Consider the following 22891-nt stretch of genomic DNA (forward strand, 5'->3'; position numbering starts at 1 on the left):
TGCTGAAGTTCTATACTCCATAGCTCAACTTATTTTGATCGGATTTCGAAGTGGCATACCTCAATATGTTTCTGGAGCAATTCTCTAAAAATCTGCATTCAAATTTAGAAATTTTTTTTTTTTTTTTAATTTTTTTGTCATTTTTCTGATGTATGATGTTGTAGAAATTCACTAAAATTAAAAAATGTCCTAAGGCTGAAGCTCTAAACACCATAACTCAACTTATCTTAATCGTATTTTGAAGTGGCATACCTCTAAATGTTTCTGGCGCAATTCTCTAAAGATCTGCATTCAAATTTAGAAAATTTTTTTTTTCAAATTTTTTGTCATTTTTCTGATGTATGATATTGCTAAATTTCGAAAAAAAATGTCCCAATGCTGAAGTTCTATACTCCATAGCTCAACTTATTTTGATCGGATTTCGAAGTGGCATACCTCAAAATGTTTCTGGAGCAATTCTCTAAAAATCTGCATTCAAATTTAGAAATTTATTTTTTTTTAATATTTTTGTAATTTTTCTGATGTGATACAGGTATAGGAATTCACTAAAATTAAAAAATGTCCCAAGGCTGAAGTTCTAAACTCCATAGCTCAACTTATTTTGATCGGATTTTGAAGTGGCATACCTCTAAATTTTTCTGGCGCAATTCTCTAAAAATCTGCATTCAAATTTAGAAAGTATTTTTTATACATTTTTTTTTTTTAATTTTTCTGATGTATGATGTTGTAGAAATTCAAAGAAATTGAAAAATGTCCCAAGGCTGAAGCTCTATACTCCATAACTCAACTTATCTTAATCGGATACTTCTAAATGTTTCTGGCGCAGATATTTTTCCACACTTTTTACGGATACTTCAGAAAACTTTGAAATTTATCGTTTGCACTTGCACTAGCTGAGTAACGGGTATCTGATAGTCGGGGAACTCGACTATAGCATTCTATCTTGTTTTTTTTATTGCAATTTCATTTCAAGAGATCTTGTCGATTGAATTCTCTTTGAAATGGTATTTAAGAGCGAAATCCACTTTTCGGCTTTCCTGCATCGTCGACTGATAAGAGCTCCGATGGACTTTTTGAATCAGTGGGTCAGAAAAACAATACGCTCTGTCTTATCGGATGGTTTTGTTCGGCTCCGAAGCCTCTCTTCTCGCCTTCTGGTTAACTAATTGTTCGGAATCTTCGCCCAGTTTGAAACAGTCGCTCGCATCGAATGGTTCCATGCGGTAACTACCCTCTATCATAGGGAACATGTGGTGGTCAAGTGCTGCTCCTCTCGTGGAGCTTCTTTTGCTTGGGTGCCTGGTGATTGGCAGAGTCAGCGCTCTGATCTGCACGCGCCGCCCAGCGAACACGGGCTCGCCCAAGTCCCCCGTGGATGAGAACTTTGTGATAAGCGTGTCGGGTAATCCGGAAACTTACATTCTCGGCCAGGAATACAACGGTGAGTATGAATGGGTTAACTGGCCTTGCGCTTGAACTTAGTAGGTGATTGACGCGGACGCAGGGCTTTCGGATTATTCTAAGTCTGAACTCGCGCAATGTTTATTGTTTGGTAAACAAAAGAGAGGCATATCACGAAACTTTGCAAATTTGTTCGAATTCAAGGTCGCCGATAAGGGCCCGGCTTTGATTGTTCTATGTTCTGAGACTCGAGTCTCGACTCGACTTTTCTCTTTCAGTCTCTCTTAATGCCTTCAATGGCCACCGCTACATCAGCTTTATCATGGCACTGGAAAACGAGAATGGTGACTTTAGCTACAACGACGACTTGGGTCGTTTTGAGCTGAGCGATGTGATTGAGACCCGGTTCAGTCCCAATTGCATCAACATGGTGGAGAACACGAACACGAACTCCAAAACGCACATGCACTTGACTTGGGTGGCGCCCAGTGAGCCGGGCAGTGGCTGCATCCTGATCCGGGCCACAGTTCAGCAGCATCGCGAGGTGTGGCACATGGATGATGGCGGATTAACGAAACGCATCTGCGAGGAGGTCACCGATGATGTGGAGAGCCAACCAACTGCTCCGGCGTTGGATGTTCCCTGCTGTGCATGCGATGAGGCGCGTTATGAGGTGAGTCCTTCCGGAAATACCAAAGCCTCAATTACCTTCTCCAATCTTCCTTCCATAAGCTTATATTTGAAGGCGTTTGGTCCAGGAACCTGCATCCCAAGGACTTCCCTGCTCGAGGCTGGGAGACTCGTTTCTGTGAGCTTTTGGGAGCCGCCCACAGTTCAGACTATCGTTTCTGGGAATCCGGAGCACTGGCCAGCTTGGCTATGAAGGAATATGCCGAACATTGTAGTTCGCGACTGCTGGAGCGAGAGTTCAGCATCAATTTTCGGGTGACTCTGATTGGATGGACTGGGTGAAAGTACTCTATGTTACACGTTTCCCCCCTTTTTACAGGATCAGAAAATACGGACGATCATTAAGGCACGGGGTCCATCGTATCCCAACATGAGCAGCAAGACGATGGCCTCGGTGCGAGTAGATTCCATTCACCACATGGTGTCCTTTGCCTCCAAGATAGAACCCTCGCCGGATTGGATTGTGGGCGTCACTGGATTGGAACTGTGCCTGCGCAACTGCACATGGATGGAGGAAAAAGTTATCAACCTATATCCGTGGGATGTGGGCACAGATTCGGGTCCCAGCTATACGGTAATTGGGAATGAATAGTGCTCGGTAGAACAAAAATACTCACCTTTATTTTCTGGTAGTCATCCGATCAGCCCCAGGTTCCGCCAGATGTCATTAGACGCATGCGTTCCGACTTTCCGAATGATCCGCGCTCTCCTTTCTACGATGAATCCGGAACTCCCATGAAACCCATGGCCATTCTGACGGTGAAGCGCCAGCGAATCTACGAGAGAAGATGTGCAGATGAGGACTGTAAGTGGGCTTTTAGTTAGGAACAACTAAAAGTTAATAAGCCATATCATTTTCCCAGCCAACAACGATCCCGATGTGCCCCGGGAATGTTTTACCCATCCGTGGTCCAGTTGGAGCGACTGCTCCTCCAAATGCGGGGCTGGCATGCAGTATAGAAGACGTGTCTACAAGCAACCAGAGCTCGCCAAAGTCTACAATTGCAATGTGCCGCAGTATGAGGAGCGCGAGTGCCAGGGCGACATGTGTGGTCAAAATAATCTCATACCGGAGCCGGAGGAATTTGAGGACCTGGCGCCAGACCCCAGGAGGAATGGCTATCAATCGCCCCAACAACGCCGTGCCGAATGCCAATTGAGTTCCTGGGGCAGCTGGAGCCCATGTAGTGTAACCTGTGGGGATGGTTACGAGATGCGCCAGAGGCAGTACCTTAATCCTCAAGCAGAATTGGAGTGCCAGAGTGTGCATCGCATGGAGCTGGAGGAAACGCGAAAATGCTCCGGCCAAGATTGTCTTGGTAGTATACCAGGATCCTATAGCGACGACATGGATAATCCGTATGGTGGGGCTTCTTCATCTCGAGGACGCTTTGTAGGTAATATGTATGGACCACAACTTCAACCAGAGGCAGAGAACTTCGGGGATTACGATGACTCACGAAGTGGAGTAGTTGGTGGATTCGAAGTGGGAAATCTTAAGGGTAACACTGGCAACTGGGTCTTGAACAGGCAGACAAATTTGGGTAGAGATGTTCCGTCGCCTGGGTCTTCAAACTACGATAGGGCCCGCCAGCATACAGAAAAAATAGAACGGCCCACTTGGTCTGGTCAGCCACGTCCCGATGATCCGCGCTTGGAGGATGTGGAACGTGCTCCCTGGCAGCGACAAAGGCCCTCCAATAAATACGGCACCAAAGTAGAGGCCCCCGAAGAAGTTTCGCCAAGGGAATCATGGCAAAAGGCGAACTACTTTGGCAGTCAGAACAAGTACACACCTGGAGGAGATGTGGACTCCTTGCTGTCCTACCGCTGCTTCCAAATGGTTCAGACGGCTGAGCCACGTTGCCACGATCAAACTATTACGGGTCAGTTCTGGTTCTACAACTTCTGTGCGGATGAGTGCATGCTGTATGCCGCGGATCCGTGCGATCGGAATGTGAACAAGTTCAGGCGATGGGAGGATTGCGAGATGTGCCGTCAACCGGAAATGGCTGCACTGCACCAGGAGCACGCCAATTCGTCCCAATGCGATCATTTCCGAGCCATTTGGCAGGCGGAGCAGCGGGCTCGGGAGGAAAAGCGTGCATCAAACCGCCGGCGCAACTATGGCGACTATAGACATCGAACTAGAAATTAATTCTACATTTAGTTACTTACCATTTAAATGAGCTATAGGTCATTTTACTTTCGTTGTGTTAAATGGGGATGTTAACTCACCTGTAAGCCGTGTTTTTACATGCTTTTTGATCACATGAACGCCAAATATGTACACAACTTTTTCTAAAGTGTGGTCACCAGAACCTGCATCTTTAATATTAATCTTCCAGCACTTATTCCTGATCAAAAATATATATCCCTATATCCCTGCCCTTTTACTCTACCACTAATGGGTATACAAATGGACAATAGAACTTCTATGCATTTATAAGCTATACGCAAAAATAATAATTTATTTATAATAATTAATATATAATATATATACACGCAACGCAACTAGATGCCTAATTTTGAATGGCATTTCTGAGTCGGCAATCATTCTCGTGAAAACAAGTGAGAAAGATACCCGCTACTCAACTAATGGAATTGCTCCAAAAATATTTTAAAAAATAAAACAATTTTAAAAAGTTTTAAGGATGACGTATTCTCGTTGTTTATTTAGCATACCAGTATAAATTCCCAAGACAAATTATACAATAAACACAAATTCAAACATTTCTCAATGTTGGTCGTTGGAGTGGGCTTATCAAAAATGTTATCGGCATATCGAATATTTTTGGCATTTTGGAATATTTTCCTGATGTTGCCACGCCCACACATTTTATTTTATTTTTATTTTATTCTCCTTTCTACAGATATTCGAAAGAAAAATTTAAATTTCTCTTTCGCAGTCCCACAAGCTTAATAACGGGTACCTGATAGTCGAGTAACTCGTTTAAAGAGGTTTCAAAACCTTTTCGTTTTTATCGCTAACGTGGTCGTGTGTCACTTATAAGAAATCTAATTTAATAACAAGAGAGAACGCTATAGTCGAGTTCCCCAACTATCCGATTACTCAGCTTGTGGGAGTGCGAACGAGAAATTTCAACATTGTTTTGGCATACCTATAGAAATTGACTAAGCTGATAATAAAATGAAAAACAAAAGACAACAATATTTTTAAAATTGTGGGTGTTGCAATTTTGTTCAGTTTGTGATCGTTAAAGTGGGCGTGCCCACATTTGGAAACATGCTTCACAACTTTCTAGCTTTAATAGTTCATGTGATCGAGACGTTCATGCGGACAGACGGACATGGCCAGATCTACTCGCGTATGGATTCTGATCAAGAATCTGATACTTTATATGTATTGTTGGAAATGATTCCTTCTACCTGGCACATACTTCCCAATCTAGTATATCCTATGACTTTACGAGTAGGGTATCAAAATACCAAATCGAATGTTCTAACATTTTTTCTCTCAACCTAAACTTTTTTATATTATAATTATATTATTTTTGTACTTTAAGCTTTGCCTTAGCTCCATTTCAACTATTAATAAATAAACTTCGTTTGTAGTTTTATTAATTGTAAATGATCGTTATAAATTCAAAAAATATTCGATTTACATTTCTTGAAATATTGATCCACCCAATGCGTCTCGCTTTACACGATTTTTTTTGCACGGATATGCTTGGAACCGAAATATTTTCTTAGAACGCCCTTCAGTAAGTACATGTGATATACACCAATGCGTATGTATATTTCTGACGAAACAGCAAACCAACAAGGCAAGCAGGAACAACTAAAGGATAAAAACACTTAATGCTTGAATAGCTTTTAACAGAACAATCCACTCACCTGTAATTTCATCGTGATGGCCCTTCTTTGAACTGAAGTCGATTCCGCTCGGCTTCTTAAACACCCAATCTAAAAAGAGAAAACAAAATTTTAGAATTCATGTGTCACGCGAGCAATCGATTTTTTATGTTCTTATCGGTTTTCTGGAGGAAAACCCCTTATATTTTGAAGACACCTCAGGGAATGCTCTGATCCTGGCTGTTTTTCACCTTATCCGCCTTATTTTTCGCTCGAAAAAAAACACATACTACGACTACGAAATTTCTTTTTAAATTCTATTGTTATTGGCGGTTTGAATTATCGATAAATCCAGCCGTCAGCTGATACTTCCCTGCTAAAACAGTTGGAAAAGAAAATACAGCTTTAGTGCTTCACACTGCTTGACAACTCTTAGACAGAAAATTGCACAAGCAAAAGAAAATCGGAAATAACCAAAGGACATAAAAACATATTTCAAAGACGAACATGCAACGCTTAAGAGTGATTCTAAGCCATGCTGCAGCAGCAGCGAATCAGCAGCAACACCTGCGCCCTTTGTCCATCCACTGGAGCTTGTCCCAGAATCAAAAGCCGGTGGGTGGAAGCCCAGGAGAAAGTAGAACAAGAGACACCCGGAGTCCGAAGGCGAGTGTCCAGAAAATCACACTCATCCAACAGAATCAGTCGATGAGCATCACCACGTTGGAGGAGGCCCAGAAGGTGGCCAAACGACGGGAGCTGCACCTGTTGCGCTTGGAGCAAGCAGATACCAAAACGGGAAGGGCCATGTTTAAGTGGGTATATACGTAGATCATCGAGTCGTTGTCATTGTTATAAAGTTGCGATACCTTGCAGACTAGTCACTGCAGCGGAAATGCTGTCGGATGATGCGGAGAAGTCGAGATCACCCAGCGAAAAAGTTAAGGAAAAGAAAACGGAGAAGTCCCTTACCATTGGTGCGCGCATCACGGAGCACGATCTCTCATCCAGACTCAAGAATATTGTCAAGTGGCTGGCCAAGCGACACGAGGTTCGCATCCTCATACAGGGCAGTGCAAGTGGATCGGACGAGAGCAGCGGCGAGCGCATAGTAAAGGCCATCGAACAGACCATTAAGGAACCACAATTAATTGGCAGAATAGTGCAAAGGCGCAGCAAGAGCGCGTTCATCAAGTTCACCATAATTCCAGTAGCTCCGCCACCAGTAGGCACATCCACATCCACTCCCAACCCACTCCAGTCGTGACAACTACCGCAGCACACCGTTGCGGCGGACAAACCCACTTTCGGCCTGAGAATATCCACCCGCCAATTCTCGGAAAGAGTGAAAAAAGAACGTGAGAGGCCCGTCGAGATCAGCACCGCATCTGTTGTTACCACCTCGGCACTACTTCTATTATTTTTTTTCAAATACTTCTACTGGCATCAGCATTTGGTGAAAATATTGGAGAAACGAGAGCAAGAAGACCGACTGAAGAAGCGGAAAAGAAATCATGATGTCCTTTCTGCCTACCGCGATCCCAAGCTACAAAAATGTAAAAGCGATTAATGTTGAAACTGCTTTTTAGTAACTTTCATGTGGCCCAATACTTCACAATTTTAATAAATTGAACGCCATCTAAATACAAATACAACTTTCATATTGTTTTATGACATGAAACACAATTCTTTCTTCTCTTGGGTTCTTGTTTATTTCGTACATGATTTTTATAAACTGACTTGTATAGTTGTCATAAGTTTAGTTAATGTTTGTGTATACAGTTTATAAGCACACATAGACAGTAAATTAATACATATTCTCGAATCTACCATTAATATCTATATTGATTTAAAGTTACAAAGTAGTTTATTGGACTCAACTAAAGTTTCCTAATTATTACAAGAGAACATAAAGCTTTTTATGGTGTCAATAGAGGCAACTACAAATTTTAAATAATTTATATATTATAAAGCAAATCGTTTGTAGAGTGGCTGAGTGAAAGTAATTTATTAAAATTGATTAAAAAGTTTATCAGCAGAAAAAGCATACAAATTTAGCAGTAAAATCCTTCAAATACATAAGTTAAAAGAGGTTGTTAAATTACTAAAATAATAAATAAATAAAGCCATGTAATCCAAATACGGCACGAGGAACATTTTCTGTCACAGATTACAAAAAACATGAGTTGTTTAATAATTTAGTCTCCAACTAAAATAGAAACACTTTGTGCTTATACTGTTTTCAAAAAACTCTTCAACCTAACTATTAGGAAAGCAATTAAATATCAATGCTAAAAGCCGATAAGAAATCTGTTGAATTGAACTCATGCCACATCGTAACTAATGATTCATTTTTGTGGTGCCGATAAGCGAACATTTGGGAAAGGTAGTTCACTACACTCTGATTTTTCACAAAGACATTTGGAATGAAAAATGTACTAAATAAATTAACTACAATAAATGCCAAAGCGTGTAAGCTACGAGTTCGCTGCAACGTGGCTGGGTGTCCATATACTGACCTAAACACGCTGAATCTCGAAGAGCTTGACCTCCGTATCGTACCAGATGGCGGGCTCTACGTTGCGCAGGTATATGACACCCCAGATATAGGTGCGGAACCATGCCGTTGTTCCCGCATTGGCCTGATACTTCCGGATGAGAATTGGATGCGGCACGGGGAGCAGTCCCACTAACGTACCGTGCTGCAGAAACTTGAGGATCTCCGACTCGTCGGTCAGTCCTTTGTCAATGCAAATCTTTTCCACCTGGGGCACCAAGACCTGAAGCAGTCGCATGATGGTCTGCAGTGGCAGCTTGGAGCGCCAGGAGACGATCCACTCGGGCGTGGGCGTCCAACGATCGCTCTCGCCAGGCACCATGCGAATACTGGCTCTGTGAGCCACCGACAAACGGGACAGTTCAGTGGGTGAGGTGGACTTGCGTTCGTCAGTTGGCGTCGATGCGGCTGACCTGTCGTAGGGCACAATGTCCGTAGAATCCTCCACCTGTGGCTTGTCATTCGGATGCGCCTGCTCCCGCTCCGTCATCTGACTTATGCCAGGAGTATCCAGCAAGGACGTTTTCAGTGTTCCTGGCTCGGCTGGCTGCGCTGTGAGAATGTCCGGCTGCAGTTCCCCCGCCTGAGATCGCTCATGGGACTCTGTCTCAGACTCGAGATCTTCTTCCGCCTTGGGCTCTTCATTAATTGTCTCCTCCTCATCTTCATCATCGTCTTCTTCGTTGTACTCTTCTGGCACATGGGCCGAGGGCAATTCCTGGGACACAGCTGCCGTTCTCCTCTGCGGTACACGCGGCAAGTTGAACTTTCCACCTGTTTTGCGGCCACTCAGGCACTTTGCTATGCCAGCCATATCGGTCGGGAGGTTTGCCATGGCATGGAACACATGACGCTTTCGAATAATGGTGTAGACTAGATTCGAGTTTCCATCAAATTGATACTGTATAATGTTATTGAAGATCTCCAGCAAGAAAAACACCAAGTGATGATTGCTGGGTGCCGATAGCAGGAACCATGGCGTGCTGAAGGCCTCTAGGAGATGCAACATCTTCACACTAGCTACCATCGAAAGGGTTTTCAGATATGGAGAGACATTGACCAGAATGGTCAGCAGACAATCGAAAAGCGGCTGCAGCCTCTGGTGGCCAGTGGCTATTATTTTGTGGAACACTGTGATCAGCAAGTCCGCATGGGTTCCAGTAAACACAGGTATATCCATGGGCACCGTGGCGGAGTAAGCTTTGTTAAGGCGAACCCCAAAGTTTCGCTCACCTATCAATAAGCATTAATTTAAATGTATTGATTTCACGCACAAAATTTCACATATGACTTACCCGATAGGAGTAACAGTATGAATACTCCAATATGCATTAAGCCCACTCGCGATTGATCCGCTCTGGAGTAGTTTAGGTGATACAATATAGGAATCAGGATATCCAGAACATCGGAGCTCTTCAGCACAAAATACAGAAACTTTTTGTTGTAGTCGCATATTTTCCAGAACAATATAAGCAGCTCCTGGTGGCAATGCAGTCGCTTTGTGGAATTGGGCAAATAATTCTGGACCAGTGGGTTGTTCAGCAGCCTGGTGATGCCCTTGAGCACAAAGTGAAAGTCCTCATCCCGGTGAACTCTGGACAGATAGTTGATGAACAAGTTGTCGCCGCAATTGCCCTCGTCATAGGACGCCTGTCCGGGTTGTGTGAGCTGCTGCTGCACCACCATGTCGTGATCCAAGGTGACAATAAGCAGTTGAAGGCACGCTTCCACCAGTGGCTCCGTGGTATCTGCGAACAGCAGGTGATTGTAGGGCACACCGAAGCCCACAGGATCGTAGGAGCACACGGTGTTCAGAAACGAGGTGAACAAGGGCAGGGCATGGCGATTGTCCGCAGAGGTGAAGTATGCTATCCACTTGTTGGGCTCCTCAGACTGTTGGGGCGATCGGTACATGGGCTCCGAGAAGCAGGTGAGCAATAGCTTTAGCAACTCCGTGCGCCTGCGCTCCATATGGGCGTTGTGGGGCGGTGACTGGGCGAATCCCACGCCCGCCTCCCAAATGTACTCGCAGCTATCGATGTTCGCCAGCTCCTCGGCCTTCTCCGGGCCAGTACGGCGCGTGGCCGTAACCGTGAAGTCGGGACAGAAGAGCAGGTCGCAGGTGGCATTGAGCAGTGACTGAGCCAACGGCATGGTCTTATCCTGCGACGGCAGGCTGCTCCAGAAGAAGTCGCGCCACTTTTCGTCCTCAAAAATGTAGGGCAGACACCGGACTAGCAGGCGGACACAGTTCAGAACGCACTGCTGCTCCGCCTGAGTGCGACAACTGCTGTCCACCGCCTGGGCGAGCTTCTCCACCGCCTTGTAGCATAAGGTGGCCAGGTTCGCTGGATTCTCGTTGCGGATCTGGCGAATCTCGCTTGAGGTGACCAGCGCGAACACATCCTCCAGCGTCGTCTGGTGGCCCTGCCAGAACTGCTCCCAGAACTGCTCATCGCTGGGGTCGATCTTCTGGTTCTTCTGCGTCAGCTGCACAATCGCCTTGCGAAAGTTCAACTTGGAGTCCGTGTTTCCCATATTGTTCGGCCTGTGGGCTGCTTTGGTATCGCTGAGTCCTGTAAATCCACCTGCCCCGTGCTCGGTTGCCTCAGTGCAAGTGTCCGCAGTAGTCTGAAACAAGAGTGCTTTGCATTTAATGCGATTCTTTTTCAAAAATCCAACAATTCCAATTAGAAATTCGCCTACGCACCAATTGCCGAAGTAACTTAGAGGTGGGTTCAGCGCTCACGACTGGAGATGGGTGCGTGACTGATATTTTTACCTGTTTTGGGCTTCATATTCAATAATCGTGTGATTTGATTATTTGAATCAGCTTGGCTACATATTTTATTTGAAAAACAAGTTCATATTTTCATGACTTTGCAAATGTATATTATTTTAATCTTTTTAAATTAACGAATAGAGTTGGCAACTACGGCACTACCAGTGCTGCGAAGCGACGAAGTGTCGCGCCGGTGTTGGAAGACGTTAGTGCAAAATATTCGGGCTGCACACAAGAACATAAACGACACGTAAACGTCACCAAAAATTAGCAGCCATCCAGTTCGATTAGTTAGGATTAGTGAGAGATGTTCAACTAGGCAGCGCGCCCAGATTCGTCCAGGCTGCGTCAGTGTGCGATTGGGCTAGTGGCGAGTGCAAAAACATATGCGAAGGTCGAAAGGGAGGAGGAGCTGCCCTGCCCCACGAAAACTGCAATTTTCTGCGCTAGCCCTGGAACTGGAAGCCAACTAGCTGCAGTCGGAGAGCCGCATCGGAGGACACCCGGACACCATGGCGCTTCCAGGAAATGGCATCTACGTGGTGCGGGGCGAAATGGCCACCCTAATGACGGCCATGCGACGTGGAACACGTTGGAATGCCACCGCCTACGTGGTAACTAGTGCTCCTAATGCTCACTGGGAGTAGAAAGTAATGACACATTTTCCCCACCCACAGGACGACGAGAAGGACTCGCTGCTAAAGCTGTTCATTGACCTTAAGCATGAGTTAAATCGGATCGAGGACCTGCGTCTAATCGAACCTCAGGTCTTCCTGGCTCCGTTTCTAGAGGTGATTCGTACAGCGGACACCACGGGTCCGTTGACTAGTCTGGCTCTGTCCTCGGTTAATAAATTCTTGTCCTACGGGCTAATAGGTGATTCAACTTAGTGCTTAACCGCCTCCAGTTGCTCAATTTCTACCTATCCACAGATCCCACATCTCCAAATCTGGCTGACATCGTGGAGCGCATTGCCGATGCTGTGACACATGCCCGCTTCATGGGCACCGATCAGTCCTCGGATGGTGTCACCTTTATGCGAGTGATTGAGGTGCTGCACACGCTTATCCGCAGTCCCGAGGGTGCTGCCGTCAGCAATGAGTCCATGTGCGAGGTGATGCTCAGCTGCTTCAAGATCTGCTTCGAGCCGAGGCTAAGTGAACTGCTGCGTCGCTCGGCGGAACAGTCGCTGAAGGACATGGTGCTGCTCTTCTTCATGCGACTTCCACAATTTGCCGAAGAGCGAAGTGACACCATGCTTCAAAAGCGGTTTACTATCGGAGATGCTGCCAGCGGAGCTACACAAGAAAAATTGAAACGTAAGGCGGTGGCCCAAGCCCCGTCTGCCCCCAGGAAATCGTCATCAGTAGAGGAACCGCCTCAGACACCGCAGTCTGCCAACCTCACAGTTCCAGGGCATTTGAAGGCGCCCATACTGGCCACCACGCCCGCCAGTCCAGCGGGAAACATATTGGACATGCAGGGCAAGATTACGCAGACACCAACAACAACTACGATCACGGGAGAAGATGAAACCACTGTCCCAGAGACACCTGTTATTCAAGTAGAGTCGACTGATTCGGAGCCCTTGCTGGACAGCGAAACGGGTGAAGCAGCCGGCACTCTGGCCGAGGCGAATAGTAGCGAGTACATCAACTCGGTTGGCGTCCGTTTCACACAGCAGTCTACCGATCATGATGTCGCATCTCTCTCCCCTTACGGCCTGCCCTTCATCCAGGAGTTGTTCCGATTCCTTATAATCCTCTGCAATCCCCTGGATAAACAGAACTCGGATAGCATGATGCACACGGGCCTTAGCCTTCTTACTGTAGCCTTTGAAGTGGCAGCCGATAATATTGGGAAGTATGAGGGCTTGCTGGAGCTGGTAAAGGACGACCTGTGCAGAAACTTGATCTCGGTAAGCAACTTTAAATTGCTCCCATAGTTATTCCGGAACAAACCCTTGCCTTTTCTTACAGCTTCTCAGCTCGGAGCGGCTTAGCATCTTTGCTGCCGATCTGCAACTCTGCTTTTTGCTCTTCGAGTCTCTTCGCGGACATCTCAAGTTTCAGCTTGAAGCCTACCTTAGGAAATTGAGCGAGATCATTGCTAGCGACAATCCCAAGACGCCCTACGAAATGCGAGAACTCGCTCTGGACAATCTTCTGCAGTTGTGGCGCATACCCGGCTTCGTCACTGAATTGTACATCAACTACGATTGTGACTTGTACTGCACGGATATGTTTGAAAGTTTGACAAACCTACTGAGCAAGTACACGCTGTCAGCAACCAATGCAGTTTATAGCACCCACATTATCTCAATGGACACCCTCATAAGTGTGATTGACAGCATCGAGAGAAACTGTGCCGCGAGCAAGAATAGCAACAACAGAGATTCCTTGCCAGAAGCTGCCCCAGCAACAGGTGGGAGTCGCCATTCTCGGCACAACAGCGGATTGGAAGGAATCGTAATTGATTCTGGCAATATTGCAACTGTAGAAGAGAAAGTGGAGAACATCGCTAGTTTTATAAACGCTAGCTCACAGCGACTACGATTACAATCTGGCGGAGAGGGAGTGGGTATAACCACTGAACAACTGGCCAATGTCAAACAGAAGAAGCGTCTGCTATCCCAAGGCACAGAGCGCTTTAATCAGCGCCCAGAGAAAGGCATCCAGTATCTGCAAGAACACGGCATCCTTAATGCTGAGCTCGATCCCATGCAGGTGGCCCTGTTCCTTCGTGAAAATCCCGGGCTCGATAAGAAAATGATTGGCGAATACATCTCGAAAAAGAAGAACGTCGACTCTAAGATTCTAATTAATTTTGTGGACTCGTTTGATTTTACTGGTCTCCGAGTGGATCAAGCATTGCGTCTTTACTTGGAGACCTTCAGATTGCCCGGAGAAGCTCCATTGATCTTTTTGGTGCTGGAACATTTTTCTGATCATTGGCATGTAAGTATATATCGTATCTACTAAGCTACTTGGAGCCTCAGATATTAATTAATTTTGTATCCCCCAATTCAGAAACAAAATCAAGACCCGTTTGCCAACGTAGATGCTGCCTTCCGCTTGGCCTATGCTATCATCATGCTGAACATGGATCAGCACAACTCTAACGCGAAGCGTTTAAATGTTCCGATGACGCTGGAGGATTTTACAAAGAACTTGCGAGGTCTGAATGGTGGCGAAGATTTCGATCAAGAAATGTTGGCTCAAGTCTTTAATGCAATCAAGTAAGCTTTATTAGATAAAACTTGTCCTAGTTCGCTTATATTTCCGATTTTTCATTATAAAAGGAACGAAGAGATCGTGATGCCAGCAGAGCAGACGGGTTTGGTACGTGAAAACTATCAATGGAAAGTACTGCTTCGTCGAGGAGACACCCACGATGGACATTTCCATTATGTGCATGACGCATCATACGACGTGGAGATCTTCAATATTGTTTGGGGCGCTTCTCTGAGCGCCCTAAGCTTTATGTTTGATAAGAGCACTGAAACGGGTTACCAAAGAACTCTAGCAGGTATGTTAACATGTTGTAGTTACAATTAATTTCTTACTTTACAAGTTCATTGTAGGTTTCAGCAAATCCGCTGCCATATCGGCGCACTATAATCTGCATTCGGACTTCGATGCCCTCGTCTTAACTCTTTGTAAATTCACAACGTTGCTAAGCAGCGTGGAACAGCATGAGCCCGCTCCGGCAAACAATGAAATCCAGCAAGCTGTGAACTTTGGATTGAACGGAAAGGCTCAGGCTGCAATGCGCACGGTGTTTCTACTGGTTCACGACTATGGCGACTGCTTAAGGGAGAGCTGGAAACACATTTTGGATCTATACCTTCAGCTTTTCCGTCTTAAGTTGCTCCCAAAATCATTGATCGAAGTGGAAGACTTTTGTGAGGCTAACGGAAAGGCCATGTTAATCCTGGAAAAGCCTCGCGAGAAGCAGGAATCAGGACTGTTTTCCAGCCTGTACTCATTTATCAGCTCGGAGGGTCAACGAGAACCAACGTATGAGGAGCAGGACTTCATTAAGCTTGGTCGGAAGTGCATTAAGGAGTGCCAGCTGGATCAAATGCTACAGGAATCAAAGTTTGTGCAACTAGAATCGCTACAGGAGTTGCTTAAATGCGTTTTGGCGCTACTGAAGGCTCCTCAGGGGCACAAATCCATTGGCCTACCGTACGCCGAAGATCAAACAGTTTTCTGGATGGAGTTTTTGGTCAAGATTGTGGTGCATAATCGGGATCGCATGATTCCGCTGTGGCCAGCAGTTCGAGACCAAATGTACCTACTTCTTATGGGCAGTGCCTCCTGTGGATACGACTACCTACTCAACCGATGCATTGTAGCCGTCCTAAAACTAGCCATTTATCTGATGCGAAACGAAGAGCTGTGTCCGATTGTATTGCAATCCCTCAAGATGCTTTTAATGCTTAAGCCAGCCTTATTGCTGCGCATTTCTAAACAGATATCTATTGGCATCTACGAGCTGCTCAAGACGTCAGCCCAAAATATTCATTCCGAGCAGGACTGGCAGATTATTTTCAATCTTCTTGAATGCGTGGGGGCCGGTGCTGTGCCGCCCAGTTACGATGATGCCCAGCTGCCACTGCCGCCTAATGGAAGCGCAAAGTCTGATGGCGCTATAAGTGGCGAGGAGGACGCAGCCGCTGTGCCAGAGCGTGGTTACACTTCCGATTCGGAGATCACCAAGGCATCAGCAGCACCTGTTGCCTCCAGTCCAAGTGCTGAGAACTGGATTCTGGTCAATAACAAGGACAGTGAGTTAACTACGGCCTCTAGGTAAGATTTTTCAAATCATTTCACTCGTCATTTAGTTCATTAGAGTTCCTTTTGCAGACCTCAATCTCCGCCAAGCTTAAGTGCTCCTTCAGTAAATACACTTGTATACAGTTGCCAGCTACTGGACCACGCACCTTTTGCCCTTTTCAAGTGTTGGGACTCGCTGGCATTTATCGTGCGAAGTGTGGCACACATCACGCCTTACAATTTTGAAGCCTGCGTTCGCTGCATCCGCATCTTTGTGGAGGCTTGTCGGGATGGAGGTATACGCCAGCGCCGAAAGCTGGAATCGTCGGCTAAGCAGAAAAGTGCCAAGAAGCGCAGCGAACGCAAATCGGGCATGGCTTCCTCCGCCTCGAGCATTAATCTTACTCTTCTGACGAGCGACCCGGCCGACAACCAGATAAGCGGAAATGCGGCAGAACAGGAAGACCTGGCCCAGCGTTACGAACAGTTGTCCATTCAACTGCTGGACCTGATGTATACGTTGTACACGCGTACTGCACAGATCTTCCGATGGTGGGCGGAAGAAGGATGCACAGTACCACAGTCGGCAGCTTTGTGGTCACCGGGGTGGTGCCCATTACTGCAGGGCATCGCCAGGCTGGCCATGGATCGGCGGCGAGAGGTGCGCACCCATGCCATCTCGTGCCTGCAGCAGCGGGCATTGCTGGTGCATGACCTGCAGACGTTGTCGGGAACAGAATGGTGCTCTTGCTTCCACCAGGTGCTGTTCCCCCTCTTAAACGAACTGCTGCCCGAGAGCAGCGCAGCCGGCCAGCTAGACGCATCGCTCCTTGAGGAGTCGCGTATACGGACGGCCACCATCATGTCAAAGGTGTTCCTACAACACCTGACCACGCTCATCGAGTTAGGAAATGCTTTTAACGAGCTTTGGCTGGATATATTGGACTATATTGAGCGCTTTATGAAGGTGGGATCGGACACATTGTCGGAACAGATGCAGGAGATACTGAAGAACATGTTGCTTGTTATGCACTCAGTACGGGTGTTCCACAATCAGGATGGCAGCTTACAGCAAGCTCTTTGGGAGCTAACCTGGCGGCGCATTGGTGAATTTTTGCCCAACCTAAAGGATGAGCTTTTCCACGATGAAGGTGTGTAACGCGGTTTTGTAGAATGGGCCTAACCTCTTATCCTACCAGCAGATTCAATTACCCCAGCAATCTCGCTAGACTTTACGCAAATTAGATTTGCGTCTTCTCCGGCCACAACTGAATATTCCTTGACCCTGCCGCTTTATGGCTATAGTCCAAAGATTTCCTCTGTAACAGCGGGCAAAAGTGATACCCTACCAGCTACGCAGCGCAAGAAACCATGGGCCAAGCTAAGATCCAAGCTAAAGTTGCTAAAGAAAGTTGGCAAAAAGAATTGAATATTTCCTTTCCTTTTTCCTTTCAAGTCCCTAGCCTGCATTCCTTTATATTTTTATACAAATCAATATGATAACAATAAATGTGATACATTTTGCAGGCAAGCGAGCTCAGACCTTAACGAACCCAGCTCCTCTGGCAGCTGTGGCTGCCGCTCCACAGCAACAGTTACCAGCGGTGACCATTCTACCCAGGCAAACCCAGGTTTCCAACGAGTTAGTAGTGAGCGCGCCCACTCCGCCGGCAGCTACACCCTTACTGGGCTCTCCCGTCGAGTCCCCGAGGAGGAGCATTATACTGCAGCCACCCGTGGCAGATGCACTGCAACAGCCGCCCAGCTTTGTATTCGCTCAGGTGGGTTCTAGAAGAAAAAACCATACTTTCCCAAAACATATACTAAATACTTTTCATGTTTGTGACAGCCCATGATTGTGCCGCCCCAGCAGCCTGCAGGTACAGACCCGGTACCAAGTGCATTATTGCCGGATTTGGTAAATGAGGCAACTGCTGTTGCCGTACATGCCTCGACCGCGTCCCCGACGCACAGCCCGCTGGAAGCGGAGCAGCCGGCTCCAATAGTGCAACAGACCAACATTGTAACCACCAATAATACGTACAATAGCTACGCCATTGAGGTGCCCATGGTACCGGACACTACTGCGGAACAGTTTGGGCAACAGCAGCAGCAGCAACAACTGCTCTACCAGCAGTACTATCAACAGTATCAGGCCCAGCAGCAACAGTTGCAAGCTCAAGCCAGCGATCCTGCCATCAATGTGCCAATTAGTCATTTGCTGGCCGGAAATGCGTACCCCTCGCTCCCCAAAATGCCGCAGGCATCCATTGTGCACAGCTTTGCACCCGTTTACGAAAGCCAGGCGGCGACGAGTGGAACTGGGCCAACGGCGGATATCTATCAGGAATACGTGCAAAATCCCTACAACCTTACATTGCAGCAGAATCCCCAGCAGCAGCATCATCAGCAGCAGCAGGTACAGCAGGCCCAAGGAATGGCCGCCGCATTTCCCGCTGTTGCCACGCCAGCCAACTACTTTAATGTGAATGTGGACCCCAGTAGCATACCGCCCGGATCGGAACTACTCTATGGGCAGCAGTGAGGAGGAGAGTTAAAAGTGAATTTAAATTTCAATCCACCTGACCGTTTTATTTTGTACCCTGTGTTGTAGAAAAGCGCTTTCCTCGTAGTTAATTCTATAAAATTGTGTCAATTTGTTTTTGTTATTTATGCCTCCCCAACTAAAGTAGAACTACATTCCGCCATGGCGTGTGTTTATTAAGCTAACCGAAAAACAACACTAAATCACAGATCCAGATTCAAAGTCCGGCAGAAACCCCTATAAGCTTTAGTAATGCAAATAGTTTAATTAATATTAATTAAATAATTATATCTTCTGTATGTTATGCAAAGAGGCAAACTGTAAATAATCAAAATTAAAAGTCTATAAAACAAATCAAACTCTGGCAATTTATAAATTTGAAAAATTCAAAAAGCCTTTAGTTGGCGGCCATTACAATAAAGCAAAACAAAATAACCCAACTCCGTGACAATGCATATCGCAGCATTGCCGTGACCAGGATTCGAACCTGGGTTACCACGGCCACAACGTGGGGTCCTAACCACTAGACGATCACGGCTACGTCGGGTTGTAGGATGAGGCTTTCCCAAATCCGAGCTGGTCACCTAATGGTCATCATGAATTAAATAAAGAGTTAGGTCTAAAGTGATTAAAATAATTCTTTCAAAGTAAGCGAGGTGTAAAATAAAACAATGCATAGTCAAATAAATTGTTTTCAATAAAAATATAACAGTATTTTATAAATATCTTTTAAATTGTTTTAAAGTTAAAAAAAAAAAAAAAAACCCGACTCCGTGACAATGTTTATTTCAACATTGCCGTGACCAGGATTCGAACCTGGGTTACCACGGCCACAACGTGGGGTCCTAACCACTAGACGATCACGGCTACATCGGGTGATGTTTGACGGCTGCCAAATTACTATTTTAAAACAAATCCGTTTTGATTTTAGTTTTATTTATCGCTTCTCTTAAAATTTTGGACCTATCAGTAAATCAAAAGTAATTTTATTTTAACAAAGAACAAGTTTTTATTTAATTTTTTATTAATTAGAAATAGCCAGCACTTTCACTAGGCGTGTCCGAGTGCCTCTCACTTTTCGAACTACATATGTACATTCACTAAAGCTACCATTACCATCGATATTTAACACACATGCGTAAAATTATTCAAACTTGACAACATTTTCCATGAAACACTAATTTCAGTTAACACTATTTGTGCCGCTAATATAATCCATCCTTATACATTTTTGTTGATTACCTTAAAATATCATTTCAATGGTCGTAATCATTCTAGTCAATCTTCAGAGTATACATTTTAATAAAAATAGAATATCTACAAGTCACCAGCTTAAGACTTTTAACGAGATCATTTGAATAATATAAGTTTTCATAATTTCTCTATCTCTATATATTTTATATACTTAAATATAAAAAAAATCCCGTTTCCGTGACAATGTTTATTTCAACATTGCCGTGACCAGGATTCGAACCTGGGTTACCACGGCCACAACGTGGGGTCCTAACCACTAGACGATCACGGCTACAACAGGGTGTAGGGCATGACCAGCCAGATTCCAAATCTAAGGCACAGTGTTGCAGAACGACACAAAACTAATAAATCCTAATTACTGCGAGCAATCAGTTAAGAAAAACGATAGCTAATCAAGATTATCTAATAATTCAATAATTGCACCACAAAAAGTATTTGAAAAATATGTGTACAACTTCAAGCACTAGATGGCGCTAGCCAACTATTTCGTTATGCAGCACTATTTGGTCGTTATCGTTCTATCGATATCAAAAAAGTCAGCCTGATAATGTTGAAATAAAGTAAGTTTGTCCTCAATTAAAATGGTTCATTAAATTCATAACAGTTACAGTAGCTTGGAGAAAACAATTGGGAAGAATGAGCTATAAGGCCATCGAAATAGACTCCGATTCAAGCGAGGTTGGAGAGACAGTGGCACCGAAACAAAGTGCCGGTGAAAAATACAAGACAATTCACGAGGTCGGTGTCAAATCAGCCAAGTTAGCTAAAATTGACCCTGAATTAGCATATCCATGCTCCTCGGGCCAGGCAAACACATCGACGAGCACTGCGTCGGATGGATGCAGTAAGACTGTACGCCAGAGGTCAAGAAAAAGCCAGCATGGCGCCAGACGCATAAGTGCTGACCTCCAGTTCGAGTCAGTTGCTGTGGACGAGCTAGGAGCCGGTGGATCCAAAGCGTCTAAGAAACGCAAGATGGAGAAGGAAGCCACGGTCGCCCAGGACAAGGTGAACGTGGCCATCAGAAATCTGGTACGGAGCGAAGAGATGCAGGAGCTCATCAAGCGAATCGCCAACGAACGGGTCCGTTGCAACTTCCTGCTGGCCACCTATCAGCTGCCCGATATGAATTTCGCCCTCAACACGTCCATGGATACGCTCCGCAATCAGTTCCAGGAGCGCCTCAAGCAGCGTCGGGACCGAGGAAATCCCAATTCAACCTACCGGGCTCCATCCCCAGCCAGTAGCAGCCAGAAGGGGCCCACCAAGGTAGTTGTGAAGGCCAAAAAGCCGTAGTATTATTATCTTATAAGAGTATATAGGCATTAAATGTATAAGTATAACCATTAGACGAAATAAATGATTGGGGAGCTGCTTTGGTAGCCCGACACACTCAGGTACAACCAAATAAACTTATCATGTATATAGTTACATAGATACGTATTTGTAAGAAACGACAAAATTAATAAGATCTCCCTTCAACATTATTCAAGACAATTCATTACTAACTCATTTTGCTTTAATTAAATTTATTTCCGATTTCCGTAATCACAAATTGGTATGCGCGAACTTTGATTTGCTGTGATTTTCTGCGCACGGCGCTAAAAATAAGCATTTGGCAATGACCTTGCATCATCCGACGTAGCCGTGATCGTCTAGTGGTTAGGACCCCACGTTGTGGCCGTGGTAACCCAGGTTCGAATCCTGGTCACGGCAATGTTGAAATAAACATTGTCACGGAGTCGGGTTTTCTTTTTTTTTCTAAGATTTTGGATAGTAATTATTTAGATATACTAATAATTAAGTTAAAGCTAACTAACCTTTTCATTTTTGTATAACCTTTTTTAAATTATTAAGCATAAAGTTTTTAATAATATATTAATATCCAAATATTTTATTTTCTTTTTACTTTTTTTTGTGTTTACTAATTACATTCTAATTCGACATTTTTTTATATTAGGTGACCTGGTGGGATCTTGGAAGAGCGCGTCCGACGACCCGACGTAGCCGTGATCGTCTAGTGGTTAGGACCCCACGTTGTGGCCGTGGTAACCCAGGTTCGAATCCTGGTCACGGCAATGCTGCGATATGCATTGTCACGGAGTTGGGTTAATTATTTTAAAGAATAGTTATATGACCACATTTATATCCAGTTATATGAACACATGGTAAATATGATTAATGCCTTAATATTTATTTTGTCATCCTAATTACAATGCAAATATTTTATATTTATATATCCCTCCTATCATGCGAGTAATCTATTGGGTTGTGTACAAAATGTTGAGAATTGAGACCTCATTGAGTTTTAAGTCCATTAGCCAAATACTTCAAAAAATTAAAATTTTAAAATATACCTTTCTCTGGCAAAGTGAAAATGGATATCACAAAAACATCAAGCGCTGAGGAAACGGAAAACACGGAAAATAATACGAGTCATGCACAAAACTTACACGAAAACGTGTCCAAATTTTATGACACGATTGAGAATATTTCCAGAAACTTGCGCAAGGACGATTGGACATATTTGCAACGCCATCCAGAGATTCGAGCCATAATTCGTGTCATTACAGCCGAGGCGATTAAGGCACAGCCATCAAATATATACCAATTTACAGCCGATTTATTTGCCAGCGAACGGGATGAGGAGATGGTAGAAAAGGCAATCATTTTTCTTACATATGTACACATCTGAAAAAAGGTTAAAGAAATATAATTTTCTAGATAAACAAGCAACTTAAGTGGTTGGGCGAGCAGTTGCGAGGGGGTACGTGGAATTCTGCAGAAGGATGTGCGCAATTTCCAGAATCCAGCGAGACTTCAGAAACTAAATGCCCAACTCCCACTGAGAATTTGAACATAATCGAGAAACAAGTTTGTCCCGAAAATTATAAGCCAGACTGCAAGAAATGTTAAAAATGTGAATTTAATAAATTCAACAAACATTTGTTACATGTGCTTATCACGGCATTTCGAGATGATTCATCAGCTAAGTGTTAGAAAAAAAGATATGCAAACTCTTTAGAACGATTAAAAAATATATTTTTTACATATTTAAATTACTT

General features: G+C 44.8%; 6 protein-coding genes, 1 long non-coding RNA gene and 5 other non-coding genes across 15 annotated transcripts; 7 read left to right on the forward strand and 5 right to left on the reverse strand.

Annotated features, from left to right (window-relative positions):
• The first annotated feature begins 1184 nt into the window (after positions 1–1184).
• LOC6546844 (spondin-1) lies at positions 1185–4521 on the forward strand. The gene is made up of 6 exons (XM_001975910.3): positions 1185–1441; positions 1680–2074; positions 2134–2346; positions 2411–2665; positions 2725–2896; positions 2955–4521. The coding sequence occupies exons 1-6, from the start codon at positions 1249–1251 to the stop codon at positions 4247–4249; spliced, it is 2523 nt and encodes an 840-aa protein (XP_001975946.1). The 5' UTR covers positions 1185–1248; the 3' UTR covers positions 4250–4521.
• A 1135-nt stretch (positions 4522–5656) lies between these two features.
• On the reverse strand, positions 5657–6028 carry LOC113564323. Its single transcript, XR_003407918.1, has 2 exons — positions 5950–6028; positions 5657–5893 (listed from the first exon to the last, which is right to left on the reverse strand). It is a non-coding gene; the product is annotated as an uncharacterized LOC113564323 (long non-coding RNA).
• A 111-nt stretch (positions 6029–6139) lies between these two features.
• LOC6546843 (translation initiation factor IF-3) lies at positions 6140–7509 on the forward strand. The gene is made up of 2 exons (XM_001975909.3): positions 6140–6722; positions 6784–7509. The coding sequence occupies exons 1-2, from the start codon at positions 6415–6417 to the stop codon at positions 7172–7174; spliced, it is 699 nt and encodes a 232-aa protein (XP_001975945.1). The 5' UTR covers positions 6140–6414; the 3' UTR covers positions 7175–7509.
• A 61-nt stretch (positions 7510–7570) lies between these two features.
• On the reverse strand, positions 7571–11229 carry LOC6546842 (protein HID1). The gene is made up of 3 exons (XM_001975908.3): positions 11175–11229; positions 9760–11095; positions 7571–9697 (listed from the first exon to the last, which is right to left on the reverse strand). Exons 2-3 carry the CDS (start codon positions 11000–11002, stop codon positions 8427–8429), a joined length of 2514 nt encoding a protein of 837 aa, XP_001975944.1. The 5' UTR covers positions 11003–11095; positions 11175–11229; the 3' UTR covers positions 7571–8426.
• Positions 11230–11412: 183 nt separating this feature from the next.
• Positions 11413–18735, forward strand: LOC6546841 (Golgi-specific brefeldin A-resistance guanine nucleotide exchange factor 1). 2 transcript variants are annotated; one of them, XM_001975907.3, is made up of 10 exons: positions 11413–11860; positions 11924–12122; positions 12179–13164; positions 13226–14203; positions 14276–14484; positions 14548–14774; positions 14830–16060; positions 16118–17178; positions 17555–17808; positions 17877–18735. In XM_001975907.3, exons 1-10 carry the CDS (start codon positions 11759–11761, stop codon positions 18570–18572), a joined length of 5943 nt encoding a protein of 1980 aa, XP_001975943.1. In that variant the 5' UTR covers positions 11413–11758; the 3' UTR covers positions 18573–18735. The 2 variants fall into 2 exon arrangements, with proteins under 2 accessions (XP_001975943.1, XP_015011600.1); XM_015156114.2 differs by lacking the exons at positions 17555–17808; positions 17877–18735 and adding an exon at positions 17230–17546.
• A 303-nt stretch (positions 18736–19038) lies between these two features.
• Positions 19039–19110, reverse strand: Trnah-gug. Its single transcript has one exon. It is a non-coding gene; the product is annotated as a tRNA-His (tRNA).
• A 257-nt stretch (positions 19111–19367) lies between these two features.
• On the reverse strand, positions 19368–19439 carry Trnah-gug. The gene has a single exon. It is a non-coding gene; the product is annotated as a tRNA-His (tRNA).
• A 586-nt stretch (positions 19440–20025) lies between these two features.
• Trnah-gug lies at positions 20026–20097 on the reverse strand. The gene has a single exon. It is a non-coding gene; the product is annotated as a tRNA-His (tRNA).
• Positions 20098–20305: 208 nt separating this feature from the next.
• Positions 20306–21234, forward strand: LOC6546837. Of its 3 annotated transcripts, none has more exons than XM_001975906.3 (2): positions 20306–20386; positions 20431–21234. In XM_001975906.3, exon 2 carries the CDS (start codon positions 20463–20465, stop codon positions 21120–21122), a length of 660 nt encoding a protein of 219 aa, XP_001975942.1. In that variant the 5' UTR covers positions 20306–20386; positions 20431–20462; the 3' UTR covers positions 21123–21234. The 3 variants fall into 3 exon arrangements, with proteins under 3 accessions (XP_001975942.1, XP_026836069.1, XP_026836068.1); XM_026980268.1 differs by having other exon boundaries at positions 20437–21234; XM_026980267.1 differs by having other exon boundaries at positions 20440–21234.
• A 236-nt stretch (positions 21235–21470) lies between these two features.
• On the forward strand, positions 21471–21542 carry Trnah-gug. Its single transcript has one exon. It is a non-coding gene; the product is annotated as a tRNA-His (tRNA).
• A 290-nt stretch (positions 21543–21832) lies between these two features.
• Trnah-gug lies at positions 21833–21904 on the forward strand. Its single transcript has one exon. It is a non-coding gene; the product is annotated as a tRNA-His (tRNA).
• A 144-nt stretch (positions 21905–22048) lies between these two features.
• LOC6546834 lies at positions 22049–22796 on the forward strand. Its single transcript, XM_001975905.3, has 2 exons — positions 22049–22488; positions 22551–22796. Exons 1-2 carry the CDS (start codon positions 22204–22206, stop codon positions 22740–22742), a joined length of 477 nt encoding a protein of 158 aa, XP_001975941.1. The 5' UTR covers positions 22049–22203; the 3' UTR covers positions 22743–22796.
• The last annotated feature ends 95 nt before the right edge of the window (positions 22797–22891 follow it).

The sequence above is a fragment of the Drosophila erecta genome, unplaced genomic scaffold (genome assembly GCF_003286155.1).
Source record: "Drosophila erecta strain 14021-0224.00,06,07 unplaced genomic scaffold, DereRS2 tig00000092-arrow-pilon, whole genome shotgun sequence".
In the NCBI taxonomy this organism is placed as follows: Eukaryota; Metazoa; Arthropoda; class Insecta; order Diptera; family Drosophilidae; genus Drosophila; species Drosophila erecta.